Genomic DNA, 22,951 nt, shown 5'->3' on the forward strand with positions numbered 1-22,951 from the left:
CGGACGCCAGGATCCGCGTTACGGGAATCGTAGCTGCCTGGAGTCCCGCCCCCTCGCCGTCGGGCTACCGCCCGGCCAATACCCTGGCGCGCCGGGTCTCTCTGGAGCCAATCAGCATAGACTCCCTAAGTCCGGAGGCGGGGCGCGGCGAGGGCGCTGCGGGGCGGGGTCGGGGGGCGCAACGCCGCACCGTGGGAGGAGGGCCGCGTGCCGCGTCTGCGGGAAGGAACACTGAGCGAGCCGGAGCAGAAGCGGGGAGCCGACAGGCCCGCGGAGCGGCGCGGGGAACGCCCGGGCGCAGCTGAGCCGGAGGCCGCGGCTGCGCGGCCGACGGGCCCGGCCCGGCCTGGCGCGGAGGGAGTCGTGCGCTCTACAGACGCGGATGAGAGAGGCGCCGCGGCTTGAGGTGAGGAGGTGCCGTGGCCGAGTGAAGGGCCGTGTAGCGGGAGGGTGAGGGCTAGGTCGGGGAGTTCGGGCCTGGAGACCTGGCACTCGAGGGGGCCACCCTTCCCCGGGAGAGAGGCGCCCTAATACCGTGTCCGTCCCAAACTTGTTAGTTCCAGCCTGGAAATCCCCACATTCCTCCTTCCTTTCCGTGTTCACACACCTCTGAATTTGATTTCTACAACTTTGTCGCCTATATTTCTCAAACGTAAGCGCAGACCTTATCTCCAGCACACACACACACATCCACCCACACACCCTTCTTAGGCCCACGCCCCCAGATCCCCACTTTTTGCCCTTTTCCATCTCCCCTTAATTTCTACTAGCCCCGCACTTGACTCTTCATTTTCTACCCGGAGATTAGTATCTCTTCACCAAAGCCATCTTTTCATCCTGAAGTTGTAATGTTTCACAGGGTTGAAAGTTCACCTTAATTAAAACATTTTAAACTAACGTCTTTTTTCTTCTTTTTACCTCTTACGTGTACCCGTCCTAACGAATCCCACATAACACTGTATCTGAGAAGCACCGAATCCATCTTTAAAAGTTCACCCCTCCCCCAAGCTTAAAGGTTATTCCAAGCGGCGAGGTTCTGTTTTTCAGTAGATGAACAGCATTTTATTCATAACTCCAACTGAAAAAAAATCACAGGTTAGAACTAAGACTTGCCACTTTTGTTTTTTGGGTTTTTCCTCCCTTAAGAAGAACAGCCATTTCGGTTTAATTTGTGTAGTATTGGCATTTTCAACAGTTACACTGCTTTAAAAATAATTAGTGATTAGAATGCCAGGATGACTCTTATAAAAGATTGAAGCCTTTGGTTAAGTCAGTGCTGTAAACAAACCCTTTAGACTGTGTGACTGCCAGCTTCAAGTTGGAACAACTCTTAATTTGAAATTCCTGACTCAGATCATCATATGAGCTAGCTGTTCGCCATTATCTTAATTTCTTAAATTCACGATAATTCCCATTTGGAAGTATTTTTGAACTGTAAATGGAATTCTACGTTTATAGGACCAACTTGATATTAAGTTAAATCATGTTTTCCAGCTATTTGTTTTGGGAGATTATTTTGAACACTTGTTTTTAATCACGTGGAAGAAAAAAATTACAGGATGGAGAAAGTGTGAGAAAAGGAGAGTAAGTTTTGTAGTGGAATTTTTCCCTCAAGTCTGTATAATTGACATTGCTATACATGTTTAATTTTCTCATAGGTAATTTAGAATATTATAAATACTGCTGCCAGCTAAGTTAATATATTTTCTTAGTAATGAAAACCGTGCACAGTGTTCTCATTTTTATTTATGAGTTGCAGTGTTTTCAGTTTATTTAAAAATTTTCCCAAGGGAATTTGCACTGCAGTTAAATGTTAGGGTGAATGTCGATTATTATATACCTATGAAGTAAAGTGTTGTGATATCCTTTATAGAGAAGGAAACTGAGGGTTAGGGTCGCTTTGTAACCTAGATCTGTGTAATTCCAAATCCTGTACTCTCAGTTGGTCATTTTTTCATGCTGACACATTTCTCCTAAAGGATCCACTACTACAGTTTGGTTTGGGAACTTGCCTACTCCCCATAACTGATCTGCAAGGAAGGTTTTTCCCCCCACAGAAGCGAGAGCTTCTCATTTTAACAGGAGTCCAGACTCCCTGGCCCTAATACATTAGCAGCCTGGCTCCCAGAGAAGCGTGGAATGTTCTCAACAGCCTTCTCCATTTCTTTGATTGCAAAGGTCGCATGATCAGAGTTGAAGTTTCTACTCTTATTATTTTACACAACAAATACTAAACACTTACTGCTGGCTATAGGAATTCACAAAGATGCATGAGGTTTTCTTAGGACCTTTATAGAGTTTACAGAAATTGGGCTGACAGGGCCCCTGGGTGGCTCAGTCGTTAAGCGTCTGCCTTCGGCTCAGGTCATGATCCCAGGGTCCTGGGATCGAGTCCCACATCGGGCTCCCTGCTCGGCAGGAAGCCTGCTTCTCCCTCTCCCACTCCCCCTGCTTGTGTTCCTGCTCTCGCTATGTCTCTCTCTGTCAAATAAATAAATAAAATCTTTAAAAAAAAAAAAAGAAATATGGGCTGACAGATGTATGAAAAATTGCAAGGATGCAAGGCAGTTTCAATTAAATGTAGAATGATAGGGAAACTGCTATATTTAAATTAGGGAGTGATTATTTAACGGTTGGAATGATCAAAGGATTGAGCAGAGGTCAGACTTGAAACCTTTATGAGATTTGGATAAAGAGAAAAATGAAGGAAACCCATTCCAAATAAAGATCTATGTAGAAAGAGTCAGAAATAACCAAGGTATATTAATTATAATAGGCGATACATATGTAATACTTATTTTGTGCCAGTCACTGTTCTGAGCACTTTGTCCGTATTCTTTTAATCCTCATAACCTTAGGAGGTAAATGTTACTATCTTCCTTTTACAAAGAAGGAAACCAAAGCAAAGAGAGGTTTAATTTGTCCAGTGCCACACAGTTAATAAGGGGTAGATCTAGAATTCATACATAGATAGCTTGGCTTCAGAATCTGAGCTCTTAACTCTGACGCATATATTCCCTCTTCATATAGTATACTTGACTGGCAGTGACTAGAATAATATGTCCATTCGAGGAGGTCTTTTAAAACCCACTCTTGATTGTCCTCTATGTGCCTCAAAGTATCTTAGATTCTGAGGATATCAAGACATAGAAACAAATAATTACAGTACAGTGTTATCAGTCCTATTACAGAACTGTACACAAGTGCATTGGGAGCAAAGATGTTTGTGGGAACAGGGAAATTTCACAGGAGAGATGATGTTTCATCGAAGTTATACATGGTGCAAAGCAGAGTCTGGGAAAAGACACTGTAGAGTCAGGGGATAGCTTATGTAGAAGCACAAACTCTGAAATAACAAAGTGTGTTAGAGAAAGTCTAGTAGTTTACTGTGGCTTGAGCTTAGTCTGTAGGAGTGAGCTTAGTCAGTAGAAGTGAGCTTAGTCTATAGGAGTAGGGAATGATAAAAAGTAGACCAAGATGTGAGTGGCATGATGAGGTCAAGGAAAATGAAGAACTTAAATATTTGCTTTGCATATGGGAAACTACATAAATAATTTCAGCAGATTGTTTGCTATTCTCTTTAGATGTACAGTGGTGGGGTAGCTTGAGGGAACAGTCTGAGTAGAGGGGGTTTTTAGAGTAGACTTTATTATTTATTTGTTTGTTTATTTTAAGTAATCTCTACACCCAACGTGGGGCTTGAACTCAACAACCCCAAGATCAAGAGCCACTTGCTCTACCAGCTGAGCCAGTCGGCCCCCTCTGGAATAGATTTTAAATAATGGAGAAGATAGGTTACACAGGCACATGAAGCCAAATTTTTAGGTTCTTAAATAGCTAAAATATTTGGCATTATTATTGACCCTTTAAAAAGCTTCTGAAGATAAGAGTGACGAGTTTAAAGTAGTGTTTTAGATAGATTCATCTACCTATAACGTCAGAATGATTTGGAGGATGGAAAGAGACTGGAAGCAGGAAGGCAGATAAATAGTAAGGTGATCGGTGCCTAAATTATGTTAGTCATGGTAGAGGGTAGAAAAGAAGAGACAAATGGGAGAGACATCATGAAAGAAGATTAGATAAGCTATAATTTAATGGATAGGTAAGAGGCAACAATTGACCCCATTGACTTAGGCAGTTCAAGAAGGGTGATCTTAGATGGGGGAAAAAGATACGATTTTTCTTAGAAGTCGGTGCATTTGTATCTATATGTGTGCACCAGCATGTGTGTATTTGTGTATTGTTTTTAGACCTTTCTATTTGAGTCAGAGGCGGAATATCCAAGACAATGATACATAACTGGAATCAAAGATCCCAGCCAGAATTCTTGAAATTATTTTGTTTCAGATAGTGATACTTCAAGTCCTATGTCTTCATATGTTGGTATTTTTAAAAAATAGTAGATTCCAAATACTGGTGTACTTTCATAGCCAGGAGGTAAACCCTAGCAGAGAATTCAGTGAAGGAGACATAAAGAAGCTAAATGAAAGAATTCAACCACATGATACCATTATGTAGAAATCAGGAGATAAGACAAAAAAAAAAAAAAAAAAGAAATCAGGAGATAAGAGAAATTCAAGAAACAACCGGTCAACAATGTTCAGAAACACTCCTTGTTACAATGTCTACAGTCTCTTTTTCATTCTGTGTCTGTCTAGTATATCTTAATGAGACTTAATGAGGAATTAGTTACCTAATGGATCATGACTAAGAGAGCTATATGTGTTGAAATGTGGCTGTAGCATAGGTTATTATTTTAAAGCTTTATGTTTACATATTCAGAGCAGGAGCTTTATTCCTTTCAGCGCAGTAAATCTGTTGCACTGTTAAAATTTGGATGTTCTGCCTCCAAATTTTCATTTTCTCTTTACTCAGACTCATCCGTTTCATCCTGTGCTCTGAGGTAGATTGGTTTCATCATTACTTCTGAAGAGTGCCTTTCATATTGGTTGTCTACACAATCTGTTTTTGTTTGGATGTTCTGTTGTGTATATACCCTCACCTCCATTCCCTAACACAAAGTAAACTCATCAGAGCTGGGTTTCAGATAGCACAGCTCTGGTTTGTACACTGGCATGTGCTGGAATTTTGCCATTGATAATCTTCATTTGACATTTAGAGTCAAAGATGACATAGCTCATGTGTATGCATGCTATTTTCTCTGTTTAGGAAAATCTTTACTTGTATTTCATTTCTGGGCCTTCCTGGACCCTTTGTGAATTGGGTTATTCTCTATGCTTCTGTAGCATTCTGTGCATATTCTATCTCTCTAAATTTTAAACTTCTGAAGAGCAAGACCTGTTTATTTGGCTTCAACTATATGTGTTATGTTTTATTTCTTAAGCTGTAGTGAGAACGTAAATCGTCATCAAAATACTCTTTAAACCTTTTCGTATGTCTAAAACAGTCAGTGATAATGTGTAGGGGGACTTGCCTGACTCTTAAGGTCATAAACATAACTCTGTATTTTCTTCCCATACTTGAAATCTAAAGATCCTTAATCTGGAGTGTATGTATGTGTAATGAAGTAGAACTCTTCATCTTTTTGCTTGTGGAGCCAGTTGTCCCAGTACTATTTATTAAATGGTCCTTTATTTCCCCAGTGATACGAGGTGCTTTTTTTTTTTTATCAGATGATTAAATTCTTAAATATATATGGGTCTGTTTCTGGATTTTTTGTTTTATACCACTGATCAAATTATTCACATGCAGTGCCCTGTCTTAATTATTATAATGTTGCGGTGTGCCTTAATAAATGATAGGGCAAGTATTTTTTTATTCTTCCTTTTGAAAATGGGCTTTTGGTTATTATCTAATGTCTTATATGACATTTTAAATTGGTTTGTAAAGTTCTATAATAAACTACTTTGTAATTTAGATTAAAATTGTGTTACATGAAGATAGTAATTTGTGAAGAACCAATGTCTGTACTATGTATATTTTGTTTTCCATTCCATGGTATTTAAGTCTTAACTGATGAGCTGTTTAGTAAGGGTTTATAGTTTTCTGTATAAAGTTATTACATAGTTCTGATTAGATTTTTTCTTAGTTATTACAGTTTTTGATGCTGTTGTGAATAGGATTTTTTCTTTTACATTTTAATTGGTTATTGCTGGTATATAGGAGAGCTACGTTTTTTGATGATCTTTTGTTTGACTATTATGTTAAATGCTCAGTAGTTGTGGTAGTTTGTCATTTGATTCTCATTCTTTTTCTTAATAGATAATCTACAAGCTTTTCTTTTTCCATTTTTATATCATCATTTGTTCTATTTTTGGTTAAGCCATCTAGAACAGTGTTGAATAAGTGATGACTCCAAGCATCTTGTTTGAATTTTGACTTTGATAGAAATGCTTCTAATTTTTATTTTTGAATATGATGTTTGCTCTAGGTTTCTGATAACGGATTGTGGCAGCAACAGCAAGAGCTGCACTGATAACAACAGATTACCATTTATTGAGTACATACTATGAGCCAGGTAAATTATAAGTGCTTTATGTTTATTGACTATTTAATCTTCACAAAAGTCCTAGGTGGTATGTGGGTAGGTGGTGGTGTTATCTTCATTTTACAGATAAGGAAAATGAAAGTGAGGGATATCAAATAACTTGGCTAAGATGTTTTACAAAAAATAAAGAGTTGGGATTTGAACAAAGGCAGTCTGATTCCAGAATCTATCCTCTTCTTTGTTACACTTCATCAAGATAAGGATGGTCTCTTTCAGTCTTTGTTTTTTTTGACACTTTGTTGTTATTTTTAAATTTTAAGTGAACAGCTGTTGAATATTATCAGATGATTTTCAAACATCTATTGGAATGATTGTATAGTTTTCTTAATACAGTGGGTAATATTTTATCTTTTTGCTTAATGGACCGTACTTATACTTTTAGGCTTTTTTTAAGATTTTTTAAATTAATTTATTCGAGGGAGAGAGAGAGCACGAGCAGGATGGGGGGAGGGGTAGAGGGTGAGGGAGAAGCAGACTCCCCGCTGAGCAAGGAGCCTGACTTGGGGCGCCATCCCAGGACCCTGGGATTATAACCTGAGCCCAAGGCAGATGCATAACTGACTGACCCACCCAGGCGCCCCTGTTTTTAGGCTTAATACTTGTTAGTATTTATGGGGTTTTTTGTTTTCATGTATGTTGCTAAAATTAATTTGCAAATGCTTTAATTAGGATTTGTCACACCAATATGCGTAATAGTTTGACAATAGTTTTATCATGTAATCCTTGCTTGATTTGGTATCCAAATGACTAGGCAACTTGCACTTAGGGCCAAAATGGGATGAGGAGGATAAGATTTACCCTTCTGCCTGAAACAACCATAAAACCAAAAAACATGAAACAGTGATAATCAAGACACTTGACACTGGATAATGAAAGGCAGTGGTCTTGATAGATGGGAAACAAATAAGATGGACCCTATGATTGCACTAGCCTACTACCTTGAGAAAGTTTCCAGGCCATGGCACAGGTCGGGGGAATCCAGGGTAAGCTCTGTGGATTCTCTTTGACCTGTGGAAATGGCTGGGAATACCAAAGGAGCTAGAGTTCACAAAGCAGAATACTAGAGGACTCTTGAAAGCTTCAGAGGTCCTATTCAGCTATTCACCTGAGTGCTGACCAGTGCATGCATGTAAAGAAATTACTACAGATCAGGGAAAGAACCTCCTGGAGGTGGTAAAGATAACAGCACTTGGTGCTTCCATTGGGTCAGGAAAGGTTCCTGTCCTCACCAGCCAGGTTGGAAACCATTTGACTCATGGGATATTGGATAGAGACAAAGAAGGATCCTGTCTCAGTAGTAGGAAATAAATCACCCTAGAATAAGCACTGCTCCAATCCCACCCAGTATATTTTAAGTTTTTGTTTAAATTCCTGGGATTTGAACATGATATTAATTTCAGGTTTACAATATAGTGATTCAGCACTTCCATACTACACCCAGTGCTCGTCACAAGTGCACTCCTTAATCCCCATCACCTATTTCACCCATCCCCCCACACATCTCTCCTCTGGTAACCATTAGTTTGTTTTCTATAGTTAACAGTCTGGGGGGTGCCAGGGTGGCTCAGTCAGTTAAGCATCTGCCTTCGGCTCAGGTCATGATCTCCGGGTCCCAGGATCAAGCTCTCCATCAGGCTCCCTGCTCAGCAAGGGGTCTGCTCCCTCTCCCTCTGCCTCCCTCTCAAATAAATAGATCTTTTTTTTTAAAGTTTGTTTCTTTGCCTTTCTTTTTTTCCCCTTTGTTTTGTTTCTTAAATTCCATATATGAGTGAAATCATGTGGTATTTGTCTTCTCCGACTTATTTCACTTAGCATAATATTCTCCAGTTCCATCCACGTCATTGAAAATGGCAAGATTTCATTCTTTTTGATGGCTGAGTAATACTCCATTGTGTGTGTGTGTATACATATATACATATGTGTATGTACACACACAGACATCTCCTTCATCCATTCATCAGTCAGTGGACACTTGGGCTATTTCCATGATTTGGCTGTTAAAGATAATGCTACTGTAAACATCGGGGTGCATGTATCCCTTTATATTAATATTTTTGTATTCTTCAGGTAAATACCTAGTTACCAGTGTATCTTAAAAGCAAGACATGAAAGGACCATACTTTTCCAAGTAACTTAACTGTGTCCTGGAACAAAGTTCAAGAATATAGAAATACAGGAGCGTTTGGGTGGCCCAATTGATCTTTAAAAAGAAAAGATTATAGAAATATAAAAAAATCCAATACAGATCCAATAGCAAATAAGGTGAAATTCAGTGTGCAACATCCAATCAGAAATTATCAGGCATGTAAGAGGCTTGAAAGTACAATGTATAATGAGAAGAATTAATTAAAACTAACCCAGAGCTGACATAGATGTTAGAATTACCAGAGAAATTAAAAGTTATTATAACTGCGTCCTATATGTTCAAAAAGTTAGGTAGAATTATAGAATATGTGAAAAAGACCCAATTAAACCTCTAGAGATGATAAATATGATGTGTGAAATGAAAAATACACAAGTTAGGATTCATGGTAGATTAGACATTGCAGACAAAAAGATCAGTAAACCTAAAGACACAGCAGTAGAAATTATCATAAAACATAGAAAAAAAGGAAAAAGTGGATTGAGCAGTGAGCTGGGGGACTACTTCAAGCATCCTAATAATACATGTTATTAGAATCCTCAAGGGTGGGAGCAGGAGGGTCACAGATAAATATATTCAAAGAAATAATGGCCACAATTTTTCTAGATTTGATGAGAACTATTTAAACCAGCAGCTCCTAGAAGTTCAACAAACTCTTAAGCACCAGAAACATGACGAAAACTTTACCAAGGTGCATTACAGTCAGATTGCTCAAAATTAGTGATAAACTAGTTGTAAAAAAACTTATATGCATCCAGAGGAGAAAAGAGACTTTTCATACAAAAGAAGAAAGATAAGGATGATAGTAGATTTCTCATTAGAAACAGTGCATGCAAGAACTTAATAGCTACATTTTTAAAGTACTGAAAGAAAAATTAATTGAGAATCTATACCCAGTGAAAATATCTATGAAAAATAATAATGAAATATTTTTAGGTATATAGAAACTTAAAGAATCCATCACCAGCAGACCCACATTACAAATAATAATAAAATAATTTCCTTCAGACAGAAGGAAAATATTAGATGAAAATGTAGACCTTAGACAAAGGGTGAGAAGCTCTAGAAATGGTAGTAGACGTGGATGTATACACAAGATATTTGTATTATTGAAATCTCTTTTAAGATAATTATTTAAACAAAAACAATGACAGTATGGTTTACAACATATATAAAGTACATCTGAAGTTTATAAAATATGTAAAAGTAAGTTGTATGCCAAAAATAGCGTAAAGATCCAGAGGGGAGAAATGGATGTATACTCTAGTATACTTTACTGTGCGTGAGGTGCTGTAGACTGATAAGTTTAAGATGTATACTATGAATCTTAGAGTAATCACTAAGATAACAAAACAAAGAATTAATAGCTTATAAGCCAAAAAGAAAGACAAAATGGAGATCATAAAAAATAGTCACTTAACACAAATGACAGAAATAGAAGAAGAGGGAGAACAGAGATCAAATAGGTAGAAAACAAATATAAAGATGATAGCTTTAGGGCGCCTGGGTGGCTCAGTTGGTTAAGCGGCTGCCTTCGGCTCAGGTCGTGATCCTGGAGTCTCAGGATCGAGTCCCACATCGGGCTCCCTGCTCAGCATGGAGTCTGCTTCTCCCTCTGACCCTCCTCCCTCTCATGCTCTCTGTCTCTCATTCTCTCGCAAATAAATAAAATCTTAAAAAAAAAAAATTTAAAGATGATAGCTTTAAACCTAACTATATCAATAATGATATTAAATATAAGTGGCCTGAAAGCAGAGGTTGTCAGATTAGGTACAACTGTACGCTACCTACCAAAACAAAACATAAAAAACAAAGCTCTTTAAATATGAAGAAAGAAATAGGTAAAATATAAAGAACGGGGAAAGATATACCATGATAACTCTAATGGAAGAGAAGATTAGATGTCTATAATGATGTCAAAGTAGATTTCAGAGCCAAGAATATGACCATTGGTAAAGAAAGTCATTGCACAATGATAACAAGAGTCGCTTCCTCAAGACCTTACATTTATGTGCCTAATAATGTAGCTTCAAAATAGGGCAAAATCTGAAAGAACTGAAAGAAGAAATAAATAAAGCTACAGTTATATTTGGGGATATCAAACCCCCTTTTCAATAATTGATAGAGGAAATAGACAGAAAATGACTAAAGATATAGAAGATTTGAATAACACTATCAACCAGATTGGTCTGATTGACATTTATATAACACTCCATCCAGCAGTAGCCATGGTTTTTAACTACACACAGAACATTGATTTCAGTACTTAAAACCAAATAGATCAATGGAACAGAACAGAGCAGAAATTGGGTAATTAGAACTCACAGGTAAACTCCAGGGTGCCTCCTATTTTTGGAAAGTATTGTTAGAACACAGCGACACCCATTTGTTTATATATTATCTGCGGCTGCTTTTGTGCTACAACAGCAGATGGTGTAGTTCCAACAGAAGCATTGTGGTCTACAAAGCCTAAAACATTTATTCTCTGGCCCTTTACATAAAAAGTTTGCCCGACCATGGAATAGAGAGTATTTAAATAGACCCACACATGTATGGATAACTGATTTTTGATGAAAGTGTAAAGGCAATTCACTTGAGAAAGGGTAGTTTTTCTACAAATAGTTCAGAAACAATTCGCTACCCATATGTAACAAAATGAACTTGAATACCTGATTTACACCATATATAAAAATTACCTCAAAATAGTTGATAGACCTAATAAAACCTAAAACTATAAAACTTTTAGCTAGAAAATATAGAAGACCTTTGAGACTTTGGGTTAGGCAAGGATTTCTTAGATACAATACCAGAAGTACTAGTTAATAAATTGGACTCGATTAAAATGAAAATTTCTGCTCTTTAAAAAGCACAGTAAAAGGGCGCCTGGGTGGCTCAGTTGGTTAAGCGACTGCCTTCGGCTCAGGTCATGATCCTGGAGTTCCAGGATCGAGTCCCGCATCAGGCTCCCTGCTCAGCAGGGAGTCTGCTTCTCCCTCTGACCCTCCCCCCTCTCATGTGCTCTCTCTCTCTCTCATTCTCTCTCTCAAATAAATAAATAAAATCTAAAAAAAAATAAATAAAAAAAAATAAAGTCATAAATTTCGTTTAAAAAAAAAAGCACGGTAAAAGAATGGGAAGATAAGCCACAGATTGGGAGAAAATACTTAAAAAAGGATTTTCTAATAAAGACCTTGTATCTAGAATTTTATTTTTTAAAACTTTCTAAACATAATACTGAGAAAACAACACACCCAGTCTAAAAACGAGCAAAATATTTGAACAGACACATCACCAAAGAAGAATATGAATATATACCTACCATAGATATGACCTAGCTAGTCTACTAGATATTTTCCCAAGAGAAATGAAAGCTTATGCCCATACAAAGACTTGGGACTAGTTATATTACAGTATATTTATTCCACTAATATATTATGCACCTGCTTACAGCAAGAAAGTCATTTTATCTGTCCAGCAAAGATACTGAGGTGCTTACTATGCTGGGTGTGATTCTTGATGGTTGGAAGATAGGAGGGAACAAAACAGACAAAATTTCTTGCCTAATTTGCTAACATTCTATTTTAGGTGCACAGATAATGTATTAGTTTCCCAGGGCTGCTGTAACAAAGTGCCACAAACTGGGTGATTTAAAATAACAGGAGTTTATTCTCTTAAGGTTCTGGAGGCCAGAAGTCCTTCTGAAACTCTGGATAGAATCATTCCTTGCCTTTTCATAGCTCCTGGTGGTAGCCCTTAGTTAGTCCTTGGCATTTCTTAGCTTATAGCTACATCACTCCAGTACCTGCTTGTGTTGTCACACAGCATTGTGCCTGTTTGTTTCTGTTTCATAACAACAACCAGTCATACTGTGTTAAGGCCCCACTCTGCTCCTTTATGACATCCTAACTAATTACCTCAGCCACAGCCCTATTTCCAAACAGGGTCACATTATGAGATGCTGAGGGTTAGGACATCAGCATATCTTTAGGGAGGAGAACCCAATTCAACCCATGACAGCCAATAAAATAAGTAAACTATTTTAGAGCAGGGGTTGGCAAACTATGGTCTGCAGACCATGCTATTTTAATAAATACTTTAATAAATAGTTTTATTAGAATTCAGCCATGCCCATTTGTTTACGTACTGTCTGTAACAAAGTCGACTAGTTGCAACAGAGACCTTAATAGCCACAAAACTTAAAATATTTATTATCTGGCCCTTTACAGGAAATGTTTGCCAAGTCATTTTAGAAAGTGGTAAGTGCCATTGAGAAAAAATAGGAAAGGGGGATAAGCAATACTGGGTGGTCAGGGAAGACCTATATGAGAAGGTGAATTTGAACAAATGCTATAAGTAGAATTAATTTTTATGTATTGACTTAGAAGTATATCCAAATGTAGTAAGTGGAAAAAGCAAGTTATAGCACATTTTTGTGATCCCATTTTTGTAAAAGTATATATTTATACAATATAATGTTGTAATATATAAATAGAAAATTTTGCAAAAGTATCCACCAAATTATTCACATTAGTTACCGTGGTGGGATTATAGGGGACTTCTACATGATATATTTTCAACTTCTCTTCATTTGAAAACTTAATTATTTCTTTTGCATTTTAATATATCATTGTAAATTTAATTTCTTTCTTATATATTATTAAATTATATCAAAGGCTTAATATGTGTGAAACAGTAATGGAGGATTCAACTCCTTGCCTGAGTTTGAAGTTATCATTTACATTTCAAAGAGGAACTACCATTACTTGCACTAGAATTTAACCTAGTACTGAAATTTAAACTGAATTTTTATGTCTGTGTGCATAAAATAGTATGGCAGTTGAAGAGTCAGTAGCCTTAACTGCTAGGGAAAGGTAAAAGGTATGATTCTCTTAAAGATTTGCTTTAACTGCTTTTGTCAGAGTCAACAAAATGTCCCTTTCATGTTTCTGTGATACTACATGAACATCAGGGAAGTTTGAAGTAGGCATGGAGGGGCTGATAATGTTTCCAAGTATTTTTTCAAAACAACAGTGGGATGTTTAAATATTGTTATACAAGTGTTTATGGGATTGTTTTATACTGAGGGTCAGAAGGTATCTAAAACGGGATACTTTCAGGAAGGCTTACAGCAGGCAAGGATTTAAGAAGAATGCATATTATTATCCAAGCCAGTTTTCTGAACAAGGCTCTCCTCTCTTTATAGTGAGACCTAATGAAAAGAGCATGACTTTTGGAGGCAGAAGACTTAGTTTCAAGTCCCTGTTTCTTCACTTCCTAATTTTGTGATTTGGGTAAGTAACTTAACCTGGCAGAATTTTTCTTTTGTGAAGTTCCAGTAATTAATCCTTGCCATTCGAAACCCATTGGATGTACAACATCATGAGTGGACACTAAGGTAAACTACAGACTTAGAGTGGTTAAAGTGTGTCAATGTAGGTTCATCCTTGGTAAAATGTACCATTCCGGTGAGTGATACTGATAATAGGAGAGGCTGTGCATGTGTGGGGGCAGAGGGTACGTGGGAATTCTCTGTATCTTCCTCTCAATTTCATTTTAAGCCTGAAGCTGTTCTAAAAATATAAACTCTTAAAATAATAAAATAATGATTCCTGCCCTACCAGCCTCCTTCTCTAGGATATTAGGAGAATCAGGTGAAGTAATTTACATAAAAGCACTTGTGTAATGTAAAATAGTATACAAAGTGTTACTATGAATTAATAATTAGTAATAATAGAATAGAGCAGAGTTGGATAATTTTTAAAATAATAGTTAATATAATGTAGGTATGACTGACTCTGCAAATTTATTCAAACTAACACTGTAATGTGTATACATGATACCATATTGAAATTTTCCTCATCCTGATCCCTACCCAGTTTATTTATTCAACAAACATTACTTTGCCTTCTTTTTGGCAATTGTAGTTCATCTACTAGTAGTTCTACAATTATAGGAGTAATGTTACCATAGTAACTAAGTTTATATTGACATTCTTCCTCCCATGAAGTCTATATCTAAATATATTACTCATGCTTTTTCATTTTGTCCTTGCATCAAAGTAAAAAGAAAGACTCAAAAATCATAATCTATAAGTAGCAAAAAGAATTTATAAAGGGCAAAACTATTAAATATTTATCAGTTATAACTCCAGTGCATTTTCTCCCACTAAAGAAAGTTCATGGGAATGAAAATGAATAAGAATGATCAACTACAGGGATAATCTTGATTTGTTTTAATTTTTTAAAATCATTTGTAAACTTTATTACTTTAACAATAGTGAATTAGTTGTGATGCATCTTACAGCACCTTTCAGCACATTACCGTGTTGAACCACCATAGTTGAGGAATTGCCACTCTAGAGGGACCACTCAGTGCTTGGAATAAACCTTCCCTGTATCTCTGCTTAGTAGTTATGTTTTGGTTTCGTAGAATGTTCCAAGATAAGATGCAAATTTCAAGGAAAATCATTTGTATGCAATATGTGGTTATAATATATGCATGGAAAATTCTGCCAGAGATGCGGGAGGATAATGTGTACTGTTGTCAAAATGAAAAGAGAGGAACAGTATGCAGTATACTGTCAATTCTGTCCATTTTAAAACAAGATAAGCCCCAAAATGAAGTTAACTATATTGCATTTAGTATTTTAGATAGTGCTGCTGTGTTTCCATCTCTTAGGTTGGGACTCTGAAAAGATGTTTCTTCATCACATCTCAATGACAATCCTTTAAAAATTAGGAAACGTTACTTTTTTTTTTTTTTTAAGATTTTATTTATTTGAGAGAGAGAGCATGCACACAAGCAGGGGGAGGGACATAGGGAGAGGGAGAAGTAGACTCCCCACTGAGCAGGGAGCCTGACTCAGGGCTCAATCCCAGGACCCTGGGATCATGACCTGAGCTGAAGGCAGGTGCTTGATGCTTAACCGATGGAGCCACCGGGGCGTCCCAGGAAACGTTACTTTCTAACTATTAAAATGTGAAACCTTCTTTGCCTGTTTTCCTTTTACATACTGTGTTTCATGGCCCTGCTTAGATAAATCTAATTGCTTTGTGGTAACTATAAATACCTTTATGGGACCTCTTGTGTCAGAGTTTTGTTCTAAGAATATAGTGCATCAATAAAAAGATTGCCAGTTTCCAGGAACTATAGAGAATCCTCTCTACAGTGTGAACAAGGTACTTGGTGTGGGTGGTCAGGGTGGCATGACCACATACTGCTCTCCCAGCATGCTCAGGTATTTTCTTCATTTTGTTTTTGATGAACAGTTGAATGATGTGGATTTTTCTAATATGGGACTATTTAAAGTTAGGAAGTAAATAAAACAGGTGGAGGAAAATGGTTCCTACAACTTCATTCTTTTATCCTGAGCAAATTATAGAGTGACTGTTACATGGGTAGGGAGTACATAAAGTCAAGTTAGTATTGATATTTAATTAAAAAACACTGTATTCCAAATGCAATACTGTGAAGCCCTCATCAAGAAGTTCATAGTTTTATTTGGGGGAGAGAGTTTACACAAATATTTTTTAATTTAAATTTAGTTTTTGACTAAGTACTGAAGTCACATGGTACAACATTGGAAAGGTGCAAAGAATATATGATAGAGCATCTCCATCCGACCCTGGTATCTCATCCAGTGGCAGCCAGTCTTTGAGTTTTTATCCTTCTAGAGGTGTTTTATGTGTATATAAGGAAATGAGTGTGTGTTTTGTCTTTTTTTGGTTTCTCCCCACAAATAACAAATACACTGTTCTCTACCTTAACAATATTTTATTTTATTTATTTATGTATTTTAGATATCTTTACACATCTCTAGGTAGAGATCTAGAGCTTCCTCATCTTTTTTGTAGCTACATGTATGCTGTATTTGGATGTACCATAATTTAACTAGTCCCCTATTTGTGCATCAACCTTTTATTATTAAAAACTGCTGTAGTGAATAACCTTATTTGTGTATTGTTTTGCTCATATCTATAGGATAAAATACTAGAAGTAGAATCATTAGATTCAAACGTATATATATTTTAATTTTGATCGATAATGCAAAACTGGGCATACACCTTATCGGGATAGTTCTTTTATTTATAATTGAGCTCTAATTTACAAACAATAAAATTCAGTTTTAAATTCCCACAGTTTGTTGGGAAGGTTATGCCATTTTACACTATAAATGCAGAGTTGAGAATGCCTTTATGTCATAGTCTCAAAATACTGTGTTGATAATTTTTTATTTTTTATATTTTTGCCAAAACTGGAAATGATACGGGGGTCATTTTGTTTTGTTTACTGTTTTTACTAAGTACAACTTACATACAATAAAGTCCACAGATCACAAGTTTATAGCTCAGTAAATTTTTAATCACCATCTAGTTCAAAGTATAGAGCATGTCCAGCATCCCAGAATGCTCACTTCTGCCCTCTTCCCCACCCCCCAAAAAAGATAACCACTATTCTCTATCACCACAGATTACATTTGCCTGATTTTGAACTTCATATACATTTTTGTGTCTCATTTCTTCTCTGTTACATAGGAAATTCAGTCATGTTGTGAGTACCTGTAATTCTTTTTTCATTGCTGTGATTGAGTTACTTGAATTTTTCTGTTCTACTGTGTTTGTGTTTTTGGTTGCTTCTACTTTTCAGTACTTAAATAAAACTTGTATGAACATTCTTGTACATGTCTTTTAGAGGAGTGAAGCACTCATTTCTTTTGACTATATACCTTGCCTGGGTAGATTTTGTTGGTTTTTAATTGAGGTTTAATTTATAAAGAATAAAATTCATCAATTTTTAGTGTACAGTTTGTTAGGAAACAATTCCCCATACGTCTCTTGAAGGTTTGTTTACAGCCTTGGAAAACAGAGCTAGTGTCTCTCTCCAGAGTAAAAGGCAGGCATGCTTACTGCCATTTTAAAAGATCTGGGTCTCTTAAGCTCCGTCTTCCCTCCTGTAACACGACCCACTGTGCGTACAGGTGTTACCAGCCCCTCTTCACAGTGCTCTGTCGGAATTGGGGCCCAGGCAGCTGGCGCAAAAAAATGCTGATAACTCTGAAAATGCTGCTCCTGGTATGAGTAGTAAGGTCCTTTGTCTCTGACACAGGAGTCTCATGTCTTCTGCCAGTATCCATGGAACTAGCAGGTTAACTTGTTCACTTGCAAGTAGGGTAAAATCTCAGTGCTTTCATAATTCTTGACACAATTTAGTGAATTTTGACAAATATATAGAGTTTTATCACCACCCCAGTCAGGTCATGGAACATTCCTATGACCCCTGAAAGTTCTTTTGTGCCTCTTTACATTTATTCCCCTTTTCCACTTCAGCCCAAGCCAGCCCCCTGATCTGCTTTCTGTCACCCTGGTTGTGCCATTTGTCAAATACCCTGTAAATGGAATTCAGCAGTACATAGCCTGTTTTGTGTGTCTTCCTTTATTCAGCTAATGCTTTTGAGATTCATTCTCATTCATGCTATTGCATATATCACTAATTCATTCCCTTTTATTGCTGAGTGGTATTCTATTGTATGGATATACCATTGTTTGGGTATTTGTTTATCCGTTCTCCAGTTGATAGACATTTGGGTTGTTTTTAGTTTGGGACTGTTACGAATAAAGCTGCTATGAACATTTGAATATAAGTCTTCATATAGACATGTATTTTTAGTTCTCTTGGATACATTCTTAGGAGTGGAAGTACGGATTATTATTATGTACATTTAACTTGGTAAAGAACTGCCTAATTGTTTTCCAAAGTGTCTGTATCATCTTGCATTCCTCTCTGGGGTAGTTTAATTTGCACCTCTCATTATGAGTGAGGTTGAAAGTATCATTTCATATGTTTTAAATAATTTGTATATTCTTTTCTATAAATTGCCTATTCAGCTCACCTTGCTAGTTTTTCTACTAGGTGTTGGAATTTTTTAGTGATTTGTAGACATTCTTCATATAGTAGGGGATATTTTTGGTCATGGTATGAATTACAAACTTTTTTTTCCATTTTGCAAATATCTTTTGAGGTTGCTTTTGGTGGGTTTTGCCATGTAGAAATTTGTCTCTCTGAAGTACTGTCTCACACAGCATTTACTAATAGTGTAAGTCTTCACATAATAAAGAAACAGGATTGCTCTTTTAATTAACCTTAAAGTATAAGTTGTGTTCCATCACTATTTGACATAGCCATAACTCCAGTGGGAATAAAGAAAAATATTTTGAAGACTTAAATTTGTTTTCTGCATTCTCATAAAATTTTACCACCTTTTAGAAGACAGCTATCCAGTGGAAACAAAAGCGTTAGGAATTGTGTCTTTACTTGCTATGTATAATAAGAGAAAAAATAATAAAAATAATACTATATGTGTCTTTTACAGAAATATCTAATGCAAGATGTTGGCATTGCAGACTTGGATAGTGCACGCATTGTTTATTTTCTTCACCACTGAATGTGTAGGTAAGCTTCATGAAAATACCCTACCTCCCAATCTCACAAATCAGGTTTATATATTTTTGTATAATTATATAATTAAGCTTATGCTTCATAATTATGTAATTATGTTAATGTTTTTATTTTTTCTAGGCTCATTATTGAGAGAATAATGCTGTCCTAACCTAAAAATGATTTTGAAATGTAAAAATACTCCTGATAAATTATAGTTTGAGTAGAAACAGTCACCCAGTAATCCTAAATGCTGTTTAGGTATACTAACAATAACTTTAAGGTGGGAGGGGGGAAAAATATGTTGTTGGTTTTTTGGGCATTTTTTTAATACATAGGAGAAAATCTGTTAACTTTTAGCACTTCACTTTTTAATAGCCAAAGGTGTCACTGAACAGTGTGATCGTGATACCAGAATAAAGAGGTCTGGAGCAGTACTGCTCAAACTGGTCCACAGCCTGATGCCTGTCTGAGAATTGGTTGTTATTAATTCACAATGAGAGAAGTACAGAAATTAAGAATATATGTTTAGAAACTCTTAACAGTTTGACATAGCCATGACATCCAAGCATGTGATCACTGGACTTATCTCATTAAACATGGTATAGAGCAAAAGTATAAGTCTGTGAAAGATTGGGGGTAAAAAACCAAACTGATCTTTCACCACAGATTGAGAAGCACTGCTGTAAATCATCCTCTTTCTAAATCTAGGAATGCGACTTCTTTTTGAACACTTCAAGTGACATAAAACTTATTCTGGAAATTGCTGTTGTTTAGAAAATCTTCCCTTATTCTTGAGCCCAAATTTTCCTTCTTGTTACTTTTTCCCATTATCCCTAGTTCTAGAGTAATCCCACTTTCTCTTCCCACTGTTCAACTCTTGGAAAATACTGAAGGACTGCTTTCATGTGTCTCTAAGGCCTCTCTTGCCCAAACTAAACTTACCCAGTTGTCCTAATTATTCTTTATAGGACTTGGCTTCTAACCCTGTACATGCTGATTACCCTCCTGAGTCTTCTCTTGGTTGCCCATAGCACATTTGAAATACTAGACCATCACACCTCTCGCACTTACCAGCTATAGGACTTAGGCCAGTCGCTTGATCTGTTTCTTGATCTATAAGATGGAGATAATAATGATTCCTGTCTCCTAGGGGTACTGTGAGGATTAAATGAGTTACTATACACAAGACATCTGGACAATGCCTGGCCCACAGTAAACATTATAAAAAGGATAGTAATTATAGAATTATTGTTGAGGTTCTAATAAAAATGCACTTAAGAAAGAAATTAATGTACCAGAACTGGACATGGTCTAAGTATAGTCATTTTATTTAACTTACTTTGATCTGAACATCTTTCTTACTCAGTCAGCATAGTTTTTTGCCAGCTAAGATAGACCATAGTTTCTTGTTAAGCTACTGGTCAGTGAAAATTCTTAGGTTTTCACATGAATTACTTTTAATCCACTTCTGCCTTACCCTATATTTATTTAATCTCAGCCTAGAGCGATATTTTCTTCTCTGGCAAATTTCATTATATTAGTTTTGGCCTTTTGGTCTAATCTTTTAAAATAATTTTAATTCTAATACTAACATCCAAAGTGTTGGCAATCCTTCATAGTCTTGTCCTTTGCTAATTTGGTATGTGTTTGTGTGTGTCTGTTTTCTGCCAAATTATTGAAAAAAATGTTCAAAATAACAAGTATGTTATTGCTGCCTCACAATTTACTCTAAAACTTCATGGCTTGAAATGACAGTAAGTATTATTTCTTACGGTTTGTGTGTGTGTCAGGAATAAAGTTGGGCATAGCTGGACTATTTCATCTTTGCACTGTGATGTCTGGGGCGTTACCTGGAATATTCAAAGACTGGGGACTAGAATCATCTGAAGGCACATTCACTTATATGTCTGGTGTTGATGCTGGCTGTGGGCTGAGGGCTTTGCTAGGCTTGTTGGCCAGAACACCACATGTGGGCTCTCCATGTCGCCTTGGCTCCCCTGCAACATGTGACTGGGTTCCAAGGACAAATGTCCCAAGAGAAAAAGAACACTAGTCGAAAGTTGTATTGTTATAACAGTCTAGATAGTCACATAGCACACTCTGTTGGCTGGGGCAGACATAAGCACCACACACATCTGAGGGCAGGAGGGGAATATTGATCCCATTTCTTTGTGGAAGGAGTATCAGTCACATTGTAAGAAAAGCATGTGGGGTAGGATAAATATATAGGTGTGACCATGTTTGGAAAATACAGTCTGCTGCAAGGATTGAAAGCAGGTACTTCAGCATACGCTTAGACCTCTCTCTTGCTGACTTTTTTTTATAGTATTTTTTTATATGAGTAATCAACCAGTTTTTTTTTTTTTTAAAGATTTTATTCATTTGACAGAGAGAGACACAGCGAGAGAGGGAACACAAGCAGGGGGAGTGGGAGAGGGAGAAGCAGGCTTCCCGTAGAGCAGGGAGCCCGATGCGGGGCTCGATCCCAGGACCCTGGGATCGTGACCTGAGCCAAAGGCAGACGCTTAACGACTGAGCCACCCAGGCGCCCCAAGTAATCAACCAATTAAGAATCTCTTTTTTGAACCTATGAAATTTCTGTTTTTGTAGATCAAGAACAGCCGGATATCAGCAGTTTTGTAATGTTAAGCTGTTATCTGTTACCATATATTCTAATGCGTATTTCTTCATCTTGTCTACATGATTCCAACTAAGTTTATCAGATACCTTTTTAAAATTAAAATGCTCTCTTTCTGTAATTTAATCTCAAATAGCTTGGTAGTCCTGTAAAAATGGGATTAATTTGGCATAGGATGATTTTAATGAGCCTACGTTTCACTTTGGAACATCTCATTTCTAGTATCTCTCTTACTCTATGTGATTAAAAACTATTAATACTGAGTCTGTAGTTATGTCTTATGTTCTTTAGTACTCTAAAATATATTTCATATTTACTGTTCCTTATTACTTTAGAGAAAGTAAGTAAAACAGGAGCGATTTTACCAAGGAAATAAAGTGAGGTCTAGGGAGTTGTAAGGACTGGCCCAGTATCACAGGATAACTTATTAGTATCCCACAAGATGAAGTTCCATACATTTGGAAGTGTAGAGTAATATCTGCACTGGGATTTACTGTAGATATGTATAAATAATAGCAAGGTCATATAAAGAGCCCACCTTGTAAGTTTTGAAACAAAGAAATACACATTCCTACTCTGGGCATTAGATTTTATGAGAGGTTCCAGGATTCCATTTGGGAGTATAGTTTTGACTGCAAAAAACTGTTTTTAATTCTTCCTGCTGACTTTGTCTTCCAGACCCTATCAGTGTGACTTGATTGTCTTTGGAGAGTAATAATAATTATGATAGGCTACCATTTGTTACTGGTGGACTACTGGATACCAGGCATTGTAATAGGTGCTTTATATAAGTAATTTTTAATCTCAAAAACTCTTCAAGATAGCTTTTATTATGCGTGCCTAGGTGGCTCAGTTGGTTAAGTGTCTGCCTTCGGCTCAGTTCATGATCTCAGGGTCCCGGGATTGAGTCCCACATCAGGTTCCCTGTCCAGCGGGGAGTCTGCTTCTCCCTCTGCCTGCCATTCCCCCTGCTTGTAGTTCCTCTCTCTCTGTCAAATAAATAAATAAAATCTTAAAAAAAAAAAAAAGATAGCTTTTATTAACTTCATTTTCCAAGTGAAAAAAACGGAACTTCAGTTAGGATGGGTTGCCACCCAAGAACCCATTGGCAAAAAGATTCACTAGGGAAAGTTGCCTTATGTTTCTGGGCAATGAGGCTAGCAAATCAAGCCAAGTAATTAGGATTTTATCTTGATGGTGTAGGCAGCCATTAAATAATTTAAAA

General features: G+C 36.9%; 1 protein-coding gene across 2 annotated transcripts in view; it reads left to right on the forward strand.

Moving 5' to 3' along the window:
- Nucleotides 1-215: 215 nt before the first annotated feature.
- IL6ST (interleukin 6 signal transducer) overlaps nt 216-22,951 on the forward strand; it is a 50,469-nt gene continuing 27,733 nt past the window's right edge. Inside the window, exons 1-4 of one of the 2 annotated variants that reach the window (XM_032404402.1) lie at nt 216-406; nt 6,392-6,478; nt 13,855-13,942; nt 19,021-19,100. In XM_032404402.1, coding sequence (XP_032260293.1) covers nt 19,037-19,100 — 64 coding nt within the window. In that variant the 5' untranslated portion in view covers nt 216-406; nt 6,392-6,478; nt 13,855-13,942; nt 19,021-19,036. The remainder of the gene's footprint in view (nt 407-6,391; nt 6,479-13,854; nt 13,943-19,020; nt 19,101-22,951) is intronic. The other variant, XM_032404403.1, reaches the window with a different exon arrangement.

This window comes from Phoca vitulina, unplaced genomic scaffold (assembly GCF_004348235.1).
Source record: "Phoca vitulina isolate PV1807 unplaced genomic scaffold, GSC_HSeal_1.0 scaffold6, whole genome shotgun sequence".
Lineage (NCBI taxonomy): Eukaryota > Metazoa > Chordata > Mammalia > Carnivora > Phocidae > Phoca > Phoca vitulina.